The following is a 19,512-nucleotide window of genomic DNA, read 5'->3' on the forward strand; positions in this document are numbered from 1 at the left end:
TGTGGGATCCCACCCTGGTTTTCCAAGGGTGATAAGGATGGGAGAGCCAGGCAAAACACTGCTGTAGCATGAGAGGTGAGGGTACTAATCTTCAGACAAAACAGGCTGGTATGCAATGGTCTGGTTTAAAACCCAGCATTTAACTCACAGTTAGCCCAGGAATTAACCCAGGAGCTGTTACATTTGGAGGGGAGTGTCTGCCCATGGGTTCTCTGGCTCCAAACTTGGAGGCACTATACCCCTGGTTCACAGCAGGATGGCAGCAATGCTACAGGCTTTTCCACATCCTGCACTCCTCCCCATTGCTATAGAAACGCCCGTGGTTTAGACATTCTGCTGCCAAATTTTAATCACTTCCCAGCGGCTCTCGGAGCCGCATTAGTTTGCTCAGCAACAAAAGTGATGGCTCGAGGAGTCAACGGGTAACGAGAGAGAGAGAGCAAGAGCATTCTTCTGTCCTGCCTTTTTTTGTTTTATTCCCTCTAGTTGAAACTGCTGCTTCCAGGAAGGGAGCTGACAAAATCGATAGGCTGTGTACATCAGAGCTCCTGTCTGATTGACAGCGCAGGAAGGATTAAGTTGTGAACATCATTTTTCACAGCACCGCGGTTCATTTTTATGGATGTGTTTCAAAAGCACCAAGTGTGTGTGTCTGCACAGTAAAAATGGATTTAAGACGGGGAAAAGAATGGCAGACGAGACTGTTAAACTTGTTTGCTGTGCTGGTGATGGGGTGAAGTGGAAACAATGCCATCTTCAGCAAGTGATGCTTTATTTATGGTCACTTGTCAGTCCCAGAGTATGTCAAGTGATGCCTCCAAGTTCACAACAGTTGAATTATAGAATCAGAGAACAGTTTGGGTTGGGATGGACCTTAAAGCTCATCCCACCCCCTGCCATGGGCAGGGACACCTCCCACTAGCCCAGGTTGCTCCAAGTCCCGTCCAGGCTGGCCTTGGACACTTCCAGGGATGGGGCAGCCACAGCTTCTCTGGGGAACCTGTGCCAGGGCCTCACCACCCTCCCAGGGGAGAATTCCTTCTCAGTATCCCATCTAACCCTGCCCTCTGGCAGTGGGAAGCCATTCCCTGTGTCCTGTCACTCCAGGTCTTTGGAAATAGTCTCTCCCCATCTTTCTTGTAGCTACTTCAGGTCCTGGAAGGCCACAATTGGGTGACCCCAGAGACTTCTCTTCTCCAGGCTGAACAGTCCTAATTCTTCCAGCCTTTCCTCACAGCAGAGGTGCTCCACTCCTCTCATCAACTTGGCCTCCTCTGGACTCTCTCCAACCAGCCTCTGTCTTTCCTGTGCATTGAGAATGTTGGAAGGCAGGAATACTAATATTTACTGCTAGTAATGAGCACTTAAAAAATAAAAACAAGGTATCACAAAAGATAATATGAAAATACTGCAGAAACTGGTTTCTGTTTGGACTAGATGATTCTGTGAATGTTTTTCTGCATGTACAGCTTGAAGGGTAACTTATTCTGGGAGTGTACTGAGCACACAAACTGGAAATAAATGGGAGATTAAAACTGTACAGCAGTAATACCTGCCATTTTAAGGCCAGGTGCTGTTCCATCTATCTCCTATTTAGCTATTTCCAGGGGTATGTTTAGCACATTCCCAAGTCTCCACACATTCCTCTACGCCTGCAGAGTCTGAGAACTTGAACTGAGCTGTGCAGCAGCTTTGGACTTGGATTTTCTGGCTGGGACACCCTGGGGAAAATATGAGCCAGTCCTACTGACTTGCACTTGCAGGTGAATTGTCTGCTCTGGATGTCTGTAAACAGGCTTGGAGACAGATGAGGAAAGAAATATAACGTGGTGGCAGATCATATGGCAGAGATGGGGTAAGTGATATTTTGGTGGAATTAAGACTCAGAAAGATAAATACGGGTGTAGTTTAAGTTGTGGAAAGAAACTCACAGTTTCTTAAAGAAGTGCACTTGCATTTTGTGCACAGACTGTGATATGTGGGAGCTCTGACTCAGAGCCCTGTACTGAACCTGGCACTGCTAATGGATGGATTATCAGCTGGGGTTTTCTGATGTTCCTGATAAGATAACATAAGATAACAACCATTTTTCGCTCTTGCTCTGTGCCTGCTTGGAGAGGATGACAGGAGGGAGGGAGATGAGGCAGAGGGAGACTGTTCTCCTTGAATCCAGCCTTTCCTCCTGGCGAGGTTTGAGCTGGGTGATTGGTGCCTGCTCAAGATTACACACTGTGTGCACTCACTACCACCCCCGTTATTGGGGTGCTTTCTCCACACTTGGTGGTTTTGACCCTGCTGCTGACAAGGGGTCCCCTTTCCTGTGCCTTTGCTTCCGAGAGAGAACAGTCCCCTTCTGGTGTCTCTGCTTTGTGTGGGTGGTGCAGCTGGATCACACCTGGGGAGTCACATAGCTGTTCTCATGGAATCATAGCATACTCTGAGCTGGAGGGAACCCCCAAGGATCATGGAGTCCAGCTCCTGGCCCTACCCAGGACAGCCCAACAATCCCACTCGGTCCCTAGGGACGTTGTCCAAACGCTCCTGGAGCTCTGGCAGCCTTGGGGCTGTGACACTGCCCTGGGGAGCCTGGTCAGTGCCTGTGTGTGATGCTGCAGTGGGATGTGATGGGCTGGAAGGTTATAAAGTCCATAAAAGCTGTTGGCAGGGGTTGAACTCTGCTTGTGCACTTCAAAGGGAACCATGTCCTTTCGGTGGGGCCACCACGGGCAGGGAGGTGCAGATATCCCTGGTTGGGCTCTGAGATGGTTTCTGTGGTTAGCAGCCCTCTCAAATGCAGCCTGAAGTTTTACATCAGACTAGACTCTCATTTTAACTTTTAAGGAAGAATACTTGCTATTTCATACCTGTCATCTTTTTTGTCCCCCTAAGTGGAAATATAATGAATATCCTCAATCTCAGGTCTTAGAGAGAGAATTTCCCATGTTTTCTGTTTTGAGGCAAAGATCTAAATGTATAAAGTGGTCTGTATATATTTGTTGCCCAGAGAAGCTGTGGCTGCCCCATCCCTGGAAGTGCCCAAGGCCAGGTTGGATGGGGCTTGGAGTAACCTGGGCTAGAGGAAGGTGTCCCTGCCCATGGCAGGGGGTGGCACGAGATGAGCTTCCAAGGACCCTCCCAACCCAAACCAATCTGTGATTCTACAATTTTTCTGTGTTGATAGACATTAATATGACCAAATTCAACACACTGTGTTTGGGCCTGACCTGTTTCCTATTTTAAAGATGGATCAGACACCCAGAATCCACTGGCATCTCATTTAAATTGTTGGCAGATACATAGCAGGCTGTGTATCCCCCTGTGAAAGTGCTTCATTTGAATTATCCATGGACAGTTTGAATCTATGGATAATTAAATGCACTGTACATAATTAATTTGTAATTGAAATTTTATTGGCTTTGCTGCAATTCCACAATTTGTTGGAGCTGCCAGCAGATGGCTCCTTAACCCTTCTAATACCACACTGAGATTTGCTCCTCAGGAAAATCATTGTGGATAAAAAACCCCACCCTCTCGTCCCACTGCTTGTCAGCAGTCATCAAAGATCAAACAGCACTTTTGAAAGCCTTGGGTTAAACTTTCCAAACTCGAGAGCCAGAGTTTAACAGTTTAATTGTTGCACTTGAAAATGCAGAAGTCTGATTCTTGCCCAGCACATGTGCACAAGGCTCCTCCAAACATGAAGGATTTGATGGGATTTTTAAAAAAAGCCCAAGAATTTCTGGAAGCTCAAGTTACAGCTGAAAACTGCTCAGTGTCCTTACTTTATACACCCAGAAGTGCTTCTGAGCAGCAAAATGCTGAAACCTGTGATTAGACCTTATCAGTGGGAGCCTCACCAGGTAAATATTCCAGTGCTGCAGTGATGATGCCACTGTATTCGGGTTTGTTAGATAATGACTATGGATACTGTCTTCCAACAGGATGACTTTAATTTTTATCAGTGTAAAGCTGCTTTCTCACAGAAATAACACTGGAAGTTTGAGCACTGGTGATATTTAACACTACAAGGGTCTAAGGATTCCAGCAGGCTGAGCTGCTCCAGGAGAAAATAATTGTTCTGGATGCCTGAAAAGAAAGACTGACTGTACTGTTCCCAAATTTCAACTGTAATGGAAGTCCTGTGTGGCATGGGAATGCTAAACACACAGACTTGTGTCACTGTACCAGAGTAAGCTGTGCCTGGTTCTTCAGACTGCCAGAAAAATGACGTGTCTGAAGAGGCAACACAGCATTGGTTGTGAACAAATGAACCTGATGCAGTGGGGGAAAAAAAATCATGGCAGACTTAAATTATGTTGCTTCTAAACACTGGGATTGTATCATTTAATCTTAAATAAATTCCATCATGTTCCTTTTTTGGTATAACACTTGAATAGTCACCTCTGACTTGCTAAACAGCATAACCAAACAGCCTGATAAGAGTCCCCCAACACTGATGGTGTTGGATATTTGTGCAGTTTGCTGCTCTGTAAAAACCTGGGCTCCTTGGGGGCAGCTGCACAGCACACCCTGAGCTGCTGAAACACATCCATGGCTGCCCTGCTGGTATTTCCTCCTGGCCACCTCTTCCCCAACCTTTTAGCCTGGTCAGTGTTGCACTAATAACACTTTCCCATGTGTGCTTTGGGTACAATGTGCTCTGTGTGCTGCTGTGGCCCTGGTGGAGGGGGATGAAGCCCCTGAGAGAGGTTTTCTCCTTCTGTTAGTGATTAACCCCATGGCTGCCTTATTGCAGTGCTTGTCATTTTTATTGCCTTGCGGTTAAGGCTCATGAACTACCTGCATTTTTACACTTTTATGTCATGGAATCATGCATTCTACCCTCTCTCCTCGATCCTTTCTGGGTTTGTTTTTGTTTCTATGCATCCTTCACTACCCTTCTTTGCATCTTTTATATGAACCATTGCTCCTCAGTGGTGTTTTATGGGAACAGGGGAGAGCCGAGCCATTGCTTGGTACAAGCTGGCAGAGAGCTCTGCTGAGTTCAGGCTGGGAAATGGGGCTTAATTGGAATATTCCAGCATGTTTGGTTCACGCTTGAAGGATGAGTTTTGTTTTGGGGACCGCTGGGAAGTGCTTCTGTGTTAGGGACAGATCCTCTCCTTTCACTCCGGAGCAGAGCTGACCTGGCAGGCGTTGCTGTGTCTTTATGGAGAACACAAGTGCTCAGGCTTGGAGTTTGCAGCCTCTTTCAATGGTTTTCCTATTCAATATCAATCTCCCTTACATTTCCTTTGAATAGGGAGATTGAAATGTTGGTGTTTTCCTGGTCTGTTATGAGAAGTCATTTCCTCCGTACCACATTGAAATGCCTGCCTTGAGGAGCACACAAGCCTCCCCTGGGTCAGGGCTGGTGTGTCTCTTTCAAGTCTCCTCCCCAAAATAAGGGAGGGGGGACAAAAAGAATTTGGCTTTCGCATCTGAAACAAATTAAAGTTTCATTTTTTCCCCAGTGCTATTCACTTGTTTAGGGTGTCTCGCACGAAACGATGGCCAGCAGCCAACACTCAGTTATGGAAAGGAAACTTCCTAATGGTCATTTTATGCTCTCCAGAGTTTCCTTTCATTACAGAAACTCTGTTGTTTGCAGATGTGACAGGTAATCAAAAGTGCAAGGTGACTTCACCTTTATCACAGAGCACCATTAATCCTTATTTACTGAATCCTGGTGTTTAATGGTGGTTACGTGGGTCATAAGATAACAGAGAAAGAACTGTCACGTTTCCTGTCAGTCACTTACAGCTTTAAGTGGAAGGGCTGTGTTCTGCTTGGCTAACTCCCTATAAAGGCAGTTCTGGGAAGCTGGAGTAGAAAGTTGCTTGACAACAGTCACAGTTGCTGTTTCCCAAAAACCTGACCAGAAGTGCGTGATGGTGAATTTTCAGTGATCGTGTGCACGCAGGGCACTCTAACGAGGAGCACTGGGGGGTGTCAGACATACTGAGAGCTGGGAATATTAAATACATGTCTGCTGCAAAGTACCAACTGCTCCCATGGCTTGTCTGCCACAGGTGACACTGTATAGTGTAGTCTCACAACAATCCAAATATGTTTACTCCAGACTTTTTGTACCATGGAAGAAAACAAACTTTCTGGGGGGCAAGTACCACTGTTCAGTTCCCCCCCTCAAGGAATTTGTTTTCAATTTGTGTTGTCTCTGTGTTTGTAAATTCCTGTAAATCAGGAATGTATTCCTCCTAAACCTTTTTCCTCAATATATAAACAATTTTCCTTGTTGCAACTAGTCTGTTACCTCTTGTCCTGTTGTTGTGCACCTCTGGGAAAAGTTTGGCTCTGTTCTCTGTATTATCCCATGAGGCCCCTGAAAACAGCAGTTAGACTCCCACAACTGGATTTGTCCAGCTTGTCCCATTGCTCCAGCCCCCCTATCTCCCTGGACCTCCTTGTCAGTGCCTGTCTTGTAACAGGGTAGCCCAGTATTGAACACAGTGTCAGTTGTGGTCTCATAACTGCCAAATAACAGGGAATAATTAGTAACTTTGAGGTTGGCTAGTCTTGCTGATACAGGCCAGTATTTGGATGAGTTACTTCTGCATGGACACACTGCTGACTCGTGTTCAACTTGCTGTCCTGAAGACCCCCCCCATCTTTCCTGCAAAGCTGATGTCTGCTTGGTGGGTACAGCCTGGTCCTCTTTGCTGTTGCATGGAATTGCTCCATCCCAGCTGCAGGAATATCATACTGGGTGGGAGCACTGGATGTTGTAAGGAACCAGGAGCTGATGGCAGAACAAATGGAGGGGATGGTTGTGGCAGGGACTTGAGGACCAGAGACAGAGAAATGAGGCACATTTGGCATTGTCAAGAATAAACAAAGGTGGACTGTAACTGCAGAGTCTGTGGATGGAGAATTGTTTCCAGCCTGGCTCTGAGAACCTACAGAATCTGAGTTGAAATCAGCAGCAGATTGGACATATTGGTGGCTCAGCCATGGGGACAGAAGGTGGTAGGGAGAGGGGAAACAACCAGAGGAACTGGGAATGGAAATGGAACACAGTTGCTTTCAATGGTGCTAAGACATGCCAGTGCTGTGTCACAGAAATACAGACTGGCTTGGGTGGGAAGGGACCTTATAGAACATCCAGTGCCACCCCCTGCCATGGGCAGGGACACCTTCCACTAGCCCAGGCTGCTCCAAGCCCCATCCAACCTGGCCTTGGACACTTCCAGGGATCCAGGGGCAGCCACGGCTTCTCTGGGCAACCTGTGCCAGGGCCTCCCCACCCTCCCAGGGAGGAACTGAGCCTGCAGAGGATGTATTCCTTGGAAAGGGAGACTGTGCTGTGCTGTTAAAGGAGCAGAGTTTGAAGCAGTGCTGCTGTTACAGCTGGAACAAGTCACCTTTTGATAAGCAAGTGCCTGGACAGCCCTTATTCCACATGATTGACTGTGAGCAACTTCCACCCCAGTAACTCACGGAGGTTCACCCAAGTGTCATCGCTTCTTTTGTAAGAGAGAAAGGAGAGAAATCAGCTTGGACTGCTCCCTGTGATTTTGGGGAGGGGTTGCATAAGGTTTCCATTTCTTTTTAAGTAATGTGGAAAAACGTAAGGCTTTAGATATGCATATGTGCATGATGTGTGTCTGTGTATATTTATCTATCAATATGTATAGATAGACACACATATTTTAGATATGTTCCAATTATTGTATATATTATATGTATGATAAAAAAACCTCCCTTATTGTCTTCATCTGGAACCTTCTCCAGGAGTAAAAAGACTGCCCTCCTTTCTCCTGTGCTTAAAGGTGTTATACTATAGCTGGGACTATGTTATAGCAAAGACTGTGTGTGCTGTGCCTGCAGCCAGAAATGAGCTTTGCCATTGATGAGGGCAGAGAAACAAAGTGGAAAAGGGTGAAATGGGCAGAGGAGAGGGAGTATGAGCTTAGCCTAAGGGTACTAACTCATGTCAGGGAGTGCCAGGTCCAGTGTTGGTGCTGCAGCATCAGAGGTGCCTGATCACAGCACTGTCACTCTTCCCTGGGCACTGCTCTGACCTGGGCCTTGGGCATTGCTTTGCTTTTAGCTGTGAAACATTTCCTTTCTGGGGATGGAGGCACCTGTCACAAAGTCTGCTGTAACACTGGATTTAATAGAATACATCTGATAAATCCCAGGCAAAGCCAATTTTAGTAGGCCTCTGGCACTGGAAAATTATTGCATTTGGCTTTTTCCTAGTGTATGTGCTGTGGTTGTTTTGTCTGGAAATATTTACCAGCTTCCTTCTGTAGCAGAAACGCTGAGGACTTAAAATGTGGAAGAAAGCCTGCCAGGATAGTGCCTTTTTTTTTTTTTTTTTTTCTTCTGAAGAGAGTTTGGGATATGTCCTTCACAGTTCATACACCTTCTTTCATTTCCAGACTTCTCATACACTGCTGTTCCTGTAATCCTGAACTAGGATTCCTTCTTTTGAAAAGCTTGCTGATAGGTAAACAGAGAGCAGTACAGGGGAGAGAGTTCTTGTGCAGCAGCAGTCCCAGAGAGGAAATTTCTGACCACCCCCAGCCCAGCATTTGATTAAATGCTGCATGATAAGCATTCCTGTGCATATAAACAGAGAACAGAATTTTCTTTATCTGTGATGCTTTTCATATTCAAGGTAACACAAAGCTCACAAAAATGTTAATGTGAAAAATATGGCTGCTCTGAGTGATTTCTCCAGGGGCAGTAAATCCTCTGCAGAGGTTCACACACTGCCTGTCAACAAGTGGTTTCACAGAATCCTTTAGGCTGGAAAAGACCTCTGAGTCCCTCCTGTGCCCAATGCCCACCTTGTCCCCCAGCCCAGAGCACTGAGTGCCACGGCCAGGCCTTCCTTGGACACCTCCAGGGGTGGATACTCCAAACCTCCCTGGGCAGTTCATTCCAATGTTTAACAACCCTTTCTGTGAAGAAATTCCTGCTGATGTTTTGAACACTTGAAGGCAGGGAGGGAATTCTAAATTGGGTTGGCAGCCCTTTGGACCTCGAGCAGCTTTGCCCAAGGTGTGTATGTTCCTCAATATGGAGAAACTACAATTTCATTCCCTGTTTGTCCCACGAAAGAGGTGATGAACTGAACCAACTTTGTAGAGAACCCCCCAAGACACAATACCTTGAGAACCATATGAAGCATCATTAGCAGGCCCTCCCTGCCTGGGTATTTCCCAGCAATGTTGGAAGGAGTTAAGTTGAAGAGGTTGGCTCCTGTTTCTGTGCAGATAGCATGGACCAACATTTTCTTTCCAACACCAGCGGGTCCAGCCAGTAACACGGATTTCACCAAGGGAGCATTCTCATGGACCATTTGGGAACCTGTAAAAAGTCATAAGGCACTGTAATTGCTTTCATTTGAGTCTGCTATAAAGGTAAAGGAATGATTCTTCCTTTTTTATTCACCATAAATAATTTATAATGTGAATTAATTGTTTCCTCATTGTGGCATGTGTGCTCTTGAGTTCAGTTCTGTACAACCAGAGCTGTGTCCCCAGTGGATTTAACGTCCCTTATTTGTACCTTCTGATAGGCAAAATTCAGGTCTAAATCAATGTGAGCTAAAAGAAGGATTTTGAGACCAGTTGTTACCATGTGTTTTACTTTTTTCTCTTTTGACTTCTGCCTTCACCTCCCTTTTTGGGGGTAATTTTTCCTCTTTTATGTTACTGCTGTTCAGTGAGTGCTGGAGACTTTGTCACTTAGGCTGGGTGTGCTCTAAAATCCTTCACTGCTGAGCACACCTAGGCTCACCTGCAGAGGAGTCAGTGTTATTCCCTACTCTGGAATGTGGCAGGGGGGTGTTGCAGTGCAGGGATGATATATCTGCTCAGAGAAGGAGGATCATTCTGTTCTCTTTGGTTTATTCAGGGAGTGCCAGGGTTGCTGTGCTTCCCTTGCTGTGCCCACAGCAATGACTGCTCAGCATTTCTGAATCTGTCTCTGTGCCTGCTCCAGGTAAATTCATCCTGGGCTGTGGGGAACATGATCCATCATCTGGGAAGGCCCAGCAGAAATGCCAGTGTTGGGAAAACACAACCACAGACAGTTTTAGGAGGTCGATGGTGATGGAACTTGTCTTTCCTGCAGCTGTCACTGTGTGAATTAGGGACAGGTGAACCTCCAGAAGTGGAAGAAGCAGGGAATGTTAAATACTTTATCCATGCCCACTGGTAGTTCAGTAACATCACTGCCTCTGTCTAAAAATGTCCTGTGCCAGCAGTGGTGGTGGTTACAATAATGAAAATCTGCGTGAGCTCCCACTGCTTCTCAGGGTCTCTGAGACTGGTGTTCCCCAGACTGGGGGGGGAAAATTGGCCCCAAAGGTGATGGGTTGCAGAGGGAACCCATGGCTTAGCCTGTAAAGCTGCTCTGGGTTCAAGGGGACAGCTGGGTAAGGATGGTATTTAAAACAAATCCAATCAGGCTGCCTCTCTGTGTGCTAATGCTTTAATGTCCCAAATAAATGACAGTGGGAGTGCAGAGATGAATGCCATTATTGCAGCACAGTCCAGGATGTAGTGAAGTTGTCAGCCACCCAGGCTTTATTAATATTTGGTCATTCCATACCAATCTATTACTATTACACATAGATTCATTACGAGGGGAGCAGCAGACTCCTCTGCGGTTAAAGATGAAGTATATCTTCTACTATTATTTCTCTTTTCAGCTGCTTATAATTTTCTTAATGCCATTTAAGCTGGGGCTTTCCTTGCCATCAAGTGACTATTTTGAGAGAAACTTTCACTTCTACAACACACAATTATGTAATGATGAACTAATTTGGAGACCAATTAAGTAAAATGTCACCCATAACATAGCATCCCAAAGGTGAAGCCATTCCTGTACCCTTTTTTGGCTCTCGTAATACCTTTTTTCCACTCAAAGGCATTTTTCAAACTGCTGTTGCCAATACCTTTTGTTTGTTTAACTAGTCCAGGGTCTCCTCTCCCTAGAATTTTTACCAATTGTATAAATGGCTGAAAATTCGTGGGTTCTTTTAGTTCCTGCCTCAGGGGATGTCTTGGGGCTTGATTTTCCTAGATTAGATGATGCTAAAACATAACCTTGGAGGAGTTATGGACTGTGTGAGACACCACATTGCCTTGTGCAGACAGGGAGAACTGCTGAGCTCCTTCACCTGACTGTGGTCAAACTTGCAGCCATCCCCTGAGGGCTTACCCCAAACCAGCTGAGGGTGTTTTGGGTGGGAAGGACCCCGCCCAGGTTGAAGAAAGGTGCTGTTAGAATCCTGTTTGTTAGCTTGGCTCTTCAGATGGAGCTGCAGGACAGCAGGAGCACTTGTACCTCCCTGAAAGGAATGAACCAGAGCTCCATGCTATTGCTCCGAGCTTTCCATGGCACACGGAGCTGCTCTGGGGATGTGGAGCCAGGGAATGCCCCAGGAGAGCCTCAGAACACACAGGTACAGAACAGCCTGGGCTCTGGGTGTTGGAAGCTGTGCAAAGGGGAGGGAAAAGCAGAAGCTCTGTGTTTGCCAGGATGGGAGTCAGGGAGCCATTGGCTATTTTGCCCTGCTAAGGGGATGAGCAGACAATGACAGCCTTGGGGAGCACTTGCCTAGTTAAAACCTCCCTGAAATCCAGACAGGAATGGAGAAGGGTGCAAGTGAAGTATTGAGTAGAGGCTGAAAAATCCAGTCGGGAACGGAAAAGGATGCAAGCAAAATATCCAGTAAAGGTCCTTGAGACAGGCACTTCTTGCAATCACTAGAGTTTGGCTTAATGCCATTCCCAAGTAAAATATGGGATAGATTTTGCATTAAAAGCAAACAACCTGACCCAGCAAAGCCTTGTTAGATATTGGCTAAGTCTGGCATTAAAACTGAAAGGGCATTTACAAGTGTACTCTGCGAGGTACAGAATGGATTCAGACTAATTCCTTCAATGATTGCATTGTGCAGCACTGAGTAACACGAGCCAGCTTGTAAAAGGTAAATTGCAACCTTAGCCCTTCCCTTAACTTGATTAATTTTGATCACTGGAGCTTGTTTCAGCTATTATCTTCCCCAAGTGATTTCCTTTTATGTGCTGCCATTCACAAACTGTTGCCATGCAAACAGGGATGGGATGGAGAGGCAATACCTGACTGTGCACACTCCTTTATGCACTATTAAAATGATATGGCCTTCGCTCAGAAGGCTTAATTGAAAAACAATTAGACTGCAAACGGTTCAGATTACGACTAATCAAGCCCTGTCGGAGCCAGTAAAGATGCCTGTTTCTGCCAGGAAGCAAAGCCACCGTGTTTTTCCCTCCAGGAATTGCTGTGCTCTTACCTAAGGGCAATATTCCATACAGGGCCACGAGCTGCCTGACGTCGGGGGCAGAGGGCAAGGGCTGTGCCCCCGTCCCACGGAGGCTGCTCCTCAGACAGTCGTAGTTGCCTGCAGGGGGGAAGCAGGGGCTTAATAAATGTGACACTGAGTCGGTACAAAATGCATTTTTCAAGGAGTGAAGGAGTGCCGTGGAGCACGGGCAGAACGCACCCCCAGCAAACCCGGGAATGCCCAGGGACAGGGACTCAAACGGGGCAACGCTGCTGTGGAATGTGGCCCCTAGAAAGGTGAACTGAAAAGGAAAATTGAAGTTAACCAGGCTGTGGACTTTCCCTTCCAGCCTAAGGAAGGCGTTCAGCAGAGCAGTCGGTCTCCAGTAACCTTTTAGAGGAACTTTGTGGAGAGGAATCATTAGCAGCACCATAAATCACAGCGCTGGCAAAGGATTTCTGGATTTGGGATTTTGCGGGGCTGGAATCCCAGTGAACTGCACGCTCTCCAAAGGGTTTCAGAAAGGGGGAGAAGCTGTTTTAACAAGCTTTTCCCTGGCTGTGTCCCAGCTCAGCTCCTCGCTGTGTTGGATGTCTGAATGTGTCACCTAATTCGGTGGGGCTCTTTGCTTTGCAGTGAACCTCTTTTTTTTTGTTGTTCAAAAAAACCCCTCCACAAAACAACCCAAGAAAACTGAAAGTCCCTGATGTGAACTGAAAGGATTTAATCTTGCCTTGGCTCTTGTTACAGAGCTATAATCACATTGCTTGCCCTGTCAAAGCCCATATACACGACATGTTAGAGAACAAAGGTCCAGCAGAATGGGCCACAAGAAGGAAAACTAGTTGTGATGTAGTGAAGGATTATTTTTAGCATAAAATACATGTCATTATGGTGAATATTATTGAAAAAATAACAGCATATTATGTTTTATTGGGGAATAAAAAGGGAGAGGACTAGAGCTCTCTGGAGCAGAGGTAAATTAGCAGTGGGTGAGAGAGAAAGTGGAGGTGTAATTTGGGGGCAAAAAAGAAGACAAGCCCTGGTTCAACTGCCCCCTCCCCTCTGAAGAATAAAATTCATTTCAGGTTTTATCTTTTATTTAAGGAGAAATCAAAAGAACTGGATAGGAATTAATCTTCACAGATTTAATTAGAAGGCATCAAAGGGTTTAATTGCAACTGAACATAAATCACAGTGGATATTCTCTGACTAATTTAGATAAGGTCACCAAGAAAATTAGTTCAGTGATGTCAGTTTGTCATAGGGGGGGACATTTCAGTGCCTTTACTGGCTGTGTAGCACAATTCCACTCTTTGTCCTTTCCCCAGGAACTGGAAGTGACCTTCCTTAGGCTTCAGCCCTGTAAGGCTGAGCAGATGAGGACTTACTTCTCTGCAGGCTTTGGCTGTGTTCTGGGACTCTCAAAGGGAGGTTTTTTGGATTTAAAAAAAATAGTTCCAGCTTTAAATACCTTCTGCGTGGTGTTGTGGCAGCTCAAGAAGCATGAGTGAGTTTTGTGTTGGGAAGAGCTGGTTCTGGCAGTCTGGGCCTTCACCTGTGCAGGTGTAGGCAGCCAGATGACTTTAGGCTCTGCACTTCCATGCCCAGAATCTTTTGCTAGAAAGGGAATATTGCCAGGATAACTTGGAGCAGCCCTTGTGTTCCTCTGTGCTGCAAAGAAGCCAAAGCTTCAAACCTCGGGGTCAAGGGAAGATGGCCCAGAGCCATCTCTTCCTGTGTTGGATGTTACTAGCTGTTAACTGTTATCCACTGGTGAAGATGTGCTCTTTTAAAAACATCTGTGGTGGGGAATGTTTGGTAGACCTCGATGGGTTGGGTGAACAAAGGAATAATGAAAATCTTCTTTTACTTCAGGATCTTTAATGAGCGTGAAACAGATGGGACACTTGTTAACTCAGCCTTCAACAGAATGAGCAAAGGCTCTGAAGGCTGAACTGGTGCTTCTGAGAGTTTATATACACATGGCATTTGGAGGGAATACAAGAGAATCTGGCTTTTCTGGCTGGGATGCATGTTGTACTAACAGCCAGGGGCATTGTTGCTTCTGGATGGTTTCAAATTCAAATTATGGCCTTTAAAACAATTAAGTCTTGGGGGTTGATGTGGTTTTACTGAATGTCACCAAATGCTTTTGGAGATGGTGTCAGACTCCTCTGCAGCCTAAAAATGTGGTTTGGGGCTTTTTTTTAGCCCTTTTATCTGTGTAGAGCATAGACAAGCTTGTCTGACTGCAGCTGCAGTTAACAGAAACCAGGCAAGAGGACTGTGAAATGCAGAACTAGACAGAGACACATCTTACTCAAATCAGGGCCAGATACGCCTCAAAGCACTACTCAGAGTTCATGGGCAGTCAGGGAGGTGGAGGGAAGGGAGTGAGTCTTCTGTGCTGAATGAACAAAAGCTGGAGGGATGATTATTGCTGTTCTCTGGGAAGTATTCTGCATGGATTTTGACCCCTGGTCTGTTAGACTTGCACTGTCTTTCCAATGCCTAGCCAGGGCTCCTTGAAGGATGTTGTGGTTCTACCTCACAGTGGCCTGTCATGTCCAAACACATTCAAGGCTTGCAGGTGTCAGTGCCTGGAGAGAAGCCCCAGCTTTACAAACAGGTCCTGGTTTCAGGAGCAGAAGTGAAAGGCACTGAGCACTCTGCAGAAAGCCTTGATTTGCCTGCGTGGCTTTAGACATTCAAGTGTGCAAGTCCTAAAAGTGCAATGACTCTTGAACTCTCTCTTGACTGGAAATAGGGGTCAGAGCCCATGGGAAGGCTGGAGGTTTGGTCAGATCAAACACCATGGTAGCTGTAAAAAAGGGGGTACTTGACCAATGTAATCGGAGAGATTCACGGCCTGGGCTTTGATCAGCAATCCTCCTTCTGCAAGTTCCTGGTACAGGGAATCAATGGTCCTGTGGGCAAGAGACATCACTCAGAAATTGTAGGGCACTGGAAGTAAAAGCTCAGTCCTCCCACAGCTGAACCAGCTTGAGAGTTATTTCTGCTTCCTCAGCTTTATAAATGTACTTTGTAGCTCAGAGGTAAAGGTGATTAGTACCATCAATGTGAAATCAATAAATACCATTTTCTGTGTTATGGCAAGGAATCTCTTTTATAACCTCACACACAGCATCTCTCCCTCTCTTGCTGACTCCATTTACCCATTTCCAGGTGATACAAGATCAGTTATGACTTGTGTAATAGACTCATTCATTAATATCAATTACTGGGAAATTATTTTTAAATTATACAATAATAGCAATCCTAACACTACTGTACCTATTCCCTTAGCTCTCCAATTAGTAGTAATTCATTAATTCTTCTTGGAATTTATTGTGTTTGCAACAGACAGCCCCATCTCCCCAGGAACACACTGGGAATGACTCGATCAGAGCAACCAGTGATCCACCAACTGCAGTGTCAGGGTCATGATGGCCAAAGGAGGACTGGGGGAAAAACATGCCGTGGAAGTGTTGCCCCAGCCCTGGAAGTGTCCAAGGCCAGGTTGGACAGGGCTTGGAGCAACCTGGGCTAGTGGAAGGTGTCCCTGCCCATGGCAGGGGGCTGGAATGAGATGAGCTTTAAGGTCCCTTTCAACCCAAACCAGTCTGTGATTGTGTGAAACGGGCAAAGCTCTCCAGTGGAACAGTTTCCTCCTGTCTCCATTAGTGGCTGCAAGTAGCTCCCAGTAATTGAGGATTTAATACACTTACATTTGTGTGTGGTTTTCTATTGGTGTGGATGTTCTTTTGGAGTTCTAAGGATTGATTTCAATGTTTTTGGCACTAAGTTCTGCAGACAGACACTGCTTCAGGGATTGCATAAAATGAATAAGCCTGCTGGAAATTCTCGGTGTGTTGTTAGTATAAACAATACTGATTTCTATCTTTTTAGGTCTTCCACTGCTTTTGTACGCTTTTCACATTCTTTCCCCTCAATATCTGACCTTTTTTTTTTTTTTGGTCTGTCTCTCTGATCTTATTTGGGACATCCCAAATATTGTATGGCTATAATAAAAATACTTAATAGTGCCTCTCATCTGGCTAATGAAAGTAAAGGTATAATTTGAGGTCTGCAGCTTTTTTTCCATTTCAGCTTAGAAGTTTTATGTTTTTGCAGTGTTAGTGGCAGAATTAACAAAGCAGTAGTAATAAGCAAATCCAAAATTTAATGCACCTTCAACAACATTGATTTTGCCACTCTGAATCTTGCTTTCATTCTCAGTGGTTTTATGTTGGGAATGCATCATAAAACAGGCAGAAAGTAGAAAGGCACTAAGCTGGCAGTCCTGTTGGGAGCATGGCTTCTACTTTTCCTGTCTTATTATTTTTCTGTTCAAGTTTAATGACACATGTCCCAAATTTCCCCCAAGTAAGTGTGATGTGACCAGCCTTTGACTAAAGCTCCCTGTGCCAAAACAGAGATGAACCTGAGCTTCTCTTGGTTATTTCTGAAATGCTCAGCAAGGAAGAGCAAAACATGAAGCCAAAATGCCAGATAAACTCTGACTGAAAGTCAGCTACTAAAAAACTAATGTTTTTAACTGACTGTGTGTTAAGTTTACATATAAAGAAGCAGATATGTGCAAGACTAACTTTATGCATCCTTGTTGGACTTCGGTACTGCTTTTTGAGAGGTCATACTCTGCTATGATCTGAGATATGTATTTTAAATATTTGCCTGGAGAGTTTTTTATTAGAGATCATTGACCAGGTCTGTAGTGCCAGCACCCAACTGATCAAGCCCAGGGCTCGCTGTGCGTGTCTGTACAGATGGATTTGTGGGATGTGCTCCCCTGCAGGGACTGAGTGAGTTTGCCTTGGTGCTGTTCTCTCCTGGGAGCTGGCTCTGGGGCAGCAGGTCCCAGTGGTGAGATCTTTGTGTGTTGTGTGTACAGGTGAAAAATGGCTGGATTTTCAGTGAACGCATCACAAACTCCTTGAAAATGTTGTGTCAGAAGCAGAAATCCTCCCAAATCCTCCAAATAAAATAAGGATGCTTAAAAGAGCAAGGGTACACAAGGAATGGCTGGGTATGCCAGAACTCTCATTGCTAAATTAGGCTGGTTTATGACATGTATGCTGTACCTCAGCCATGAGGGGTGATTTATAGAGTACAGGGGCCTGTCTGCAGCCTCCCTTATCAGGCTTCAGCTGGGATGGAAAATCTGACAGTCAACAAACCTGCCAGGTGCTTCTGCACCTGCAGAGAGGATGGGGAAGAGGCACACAGGGCCAATATCCTGCCTAAATATTACATGTGCTTAGTTCTGCCAACTGGAATTAACCTGCCTGGAGTGGATGGAGACTGGTCCTGGTGGTGTGTCATTGAAGAATGAGGATTTTAATTTGTTTGTGTTGCTGCACGTGAGGAAAACCAAGTTTGAGAGCAAACGTATTGCAAACAGGGTGTCTCTTTACCTGTCAGGGGTTAGATCTCTCTCCATCTCAGGTATCTTCTTCTTTGCAGATGCCTTACCTGCCTGAGGACCACAAAACCAGGCGGGAATTAGTGATTATTAGCACTGATAGATATATTTGAATGTACTGGAGCAAAGTGAGGGCCAGAACAGCCAATGTTTACAATGTTTATGTCTGAATGTGGCCCTTGTTACTGAGAGAACCCAAAGGGAAAAATCATATCCTTAAACAGCATTCCCACTCCTTCCAGTGGAGACAACAGAGGAAAGAATCCCAGGGCCATTTTACTCCAAGGAAAAAGAAGTCTTCTCTCCTTCCTTTTGATTGGATATTAGGCAGATTTTCTTTTACTAGCACAGGTTGCTCAGGGCAGGGGTGGAGTCCCCATCCCTGGAGGGATTTAAAAGCCATGTGGATGTGGCACTTGGGGACATGGGTTAGTGGTGGCCTTGGCAGTGCTGGGTTAAGGGTGTTGGACTCCATGAGCTTGGAAGGCTTTTCCAACCACAATGATTCTGTGATTCTTATTCTCTGATTCTTTGAGGAGCACAACTCTGTGGGTGAGGGGGTATGGCCTTTACCCAAGAAGGAAGCAGGAAGGAACAGGGTGCGGGGTCCAAGTAGCTGCTCCAGAGACTGTTTATGTCTCTTTTTATATTGAAGTGAAACATATAAGCAGCTCCCCTAAGGGGAAAACCTCCTGAGACTCTGGCTCCCCTCCCAACCATTAGACATCCTCCTGCCTTCTCTTTCCTAATGCCTCAGGGAAGAAGCTTGAAGAGGTCAGAAAAAACACAACCTGCTCTTTTCATATTTTCACCACCCTTTCACTGTGGAAAGTTTTTGACTTGTGTGACTGGTTTCTTTACATGTTGCAAAAAAAACTCATGGAAAGCATAAATAAGAGAGCTGTGACTCAAGACTGTCAGGTCCCCCCATTAATTACAGCTCACAAGCCATAAATATGGTCAGGGATAATTAGTAGTGGAGAGGGCATCGTTAATCCATGTTAGTGCCCACCACTGCTGTCTGTGCTTCGGTTCTGTGCAGCACTTCAGAACTGTTTCAGTGGAACTACTTATACAGCTTAAATTTAAGCACATGCTTAAATGCTTAGTTGAACAAGACAGCTTATTCTTTCCAAAAGTTTATGTTCTCTTTCCTGGGAATACACTCGTTTACTTTATTTTTTTTATGACAGTGAATACTTCTGCAGAACCCCGGAGACTGCCTTGTTGAGTTAAAAAATCCTACCCAATTATCTGGAAAATGCTGGGGTTTTTTTCAGAATGGATCAGCAGTTCTTCAGAAATAGATCAATGTTAAGTTTTCAAGGATAGACACAGTGTAAATAACCTGTGGTTCAACCACCTGTTACCGTTTATGATGCCACAAAGACAATCCAGATGGAAATGTAACCTAAGCCCAGTGCTGTGTGGGTCAGCTAACTGGGAAAAGGGGGTGTTTTTAAGTTTTGGGTTAGAATAATGCAAACAACTCTGTATTTGCAGAGCTATACCGTGGGTTCTTTTACATAAATGAGTTTGGCAGCAAATACTCATCAGAATGTACCAGAGAGATTTTGTTTTAAAGAAAAGGAATGGGAAGAAGAATGTGTGCGCCAGCTGTTTTAACAACTGAGGAGATATTGAGACTCATTGGTTTATTTTTGCTGTTCCTCCAGTTTTGTCTCTTTAACCTTTCTTTCAGCAAACCAGAAATTACATATCCTGGGGTCTGACTAGGAAGAAAAGCTTGTTTCTACCT

General features: G+C 45.3%; 1 protein-coding gene across 3 annotated transcripts in view; it reads right to left on the bottom strand.

Moving 5' to 3' along the window:
• Nucleotides 1–19,512, bottom strand: part of IQCA1 (IQ motif containing with AAA domain 1) — a 108,490-nt gene that overhangs the window by 12,417 nt on the left and 76,561 nt on the right. For all 3 annotated transcript variants that reach the window (XM_064660285.1, XM_064660284.1, XM_064660283.1), the window contains 4 exons: nucleotides 17,746–17,807; nucleotides 15,155–15,237; nucleotides 12,317–12,424; nucleotides 9,140–9,339 (listed from right to left, as the gene is read on the bottom strand). In XM_064660285.1, the coding sequence (XP_064516355.1) occupies nucleotides 9,140–9,339; nucleotides 12,317–12,424; nucleotides 15,155–15,237; nucleotides 17,746–17,807 (453 nt within the window). The remainder of the gene's footprint in view (nucleotides 1–9,139; nucleotides 9,340–12,316; nucleotides 12,425–15,154; nucleotides 15,238–17,745; nucleotides 17,808–19,512) is intronic.

Source organism: Pseudopipra pipra, chromosome 7, assembly GCF_036250125.1.
Source record: "Pseudopipra pipra isolate bDixPip1 chromosome 7, bDixPip1.hap1, whole genome shotgun sequence".
Lineage (NCBI taxonomy): Eukaryota > Metazoa > Chordata > Aves > Passeriformes > Pipridae > Pseudopipra > Pseudopipra pipra.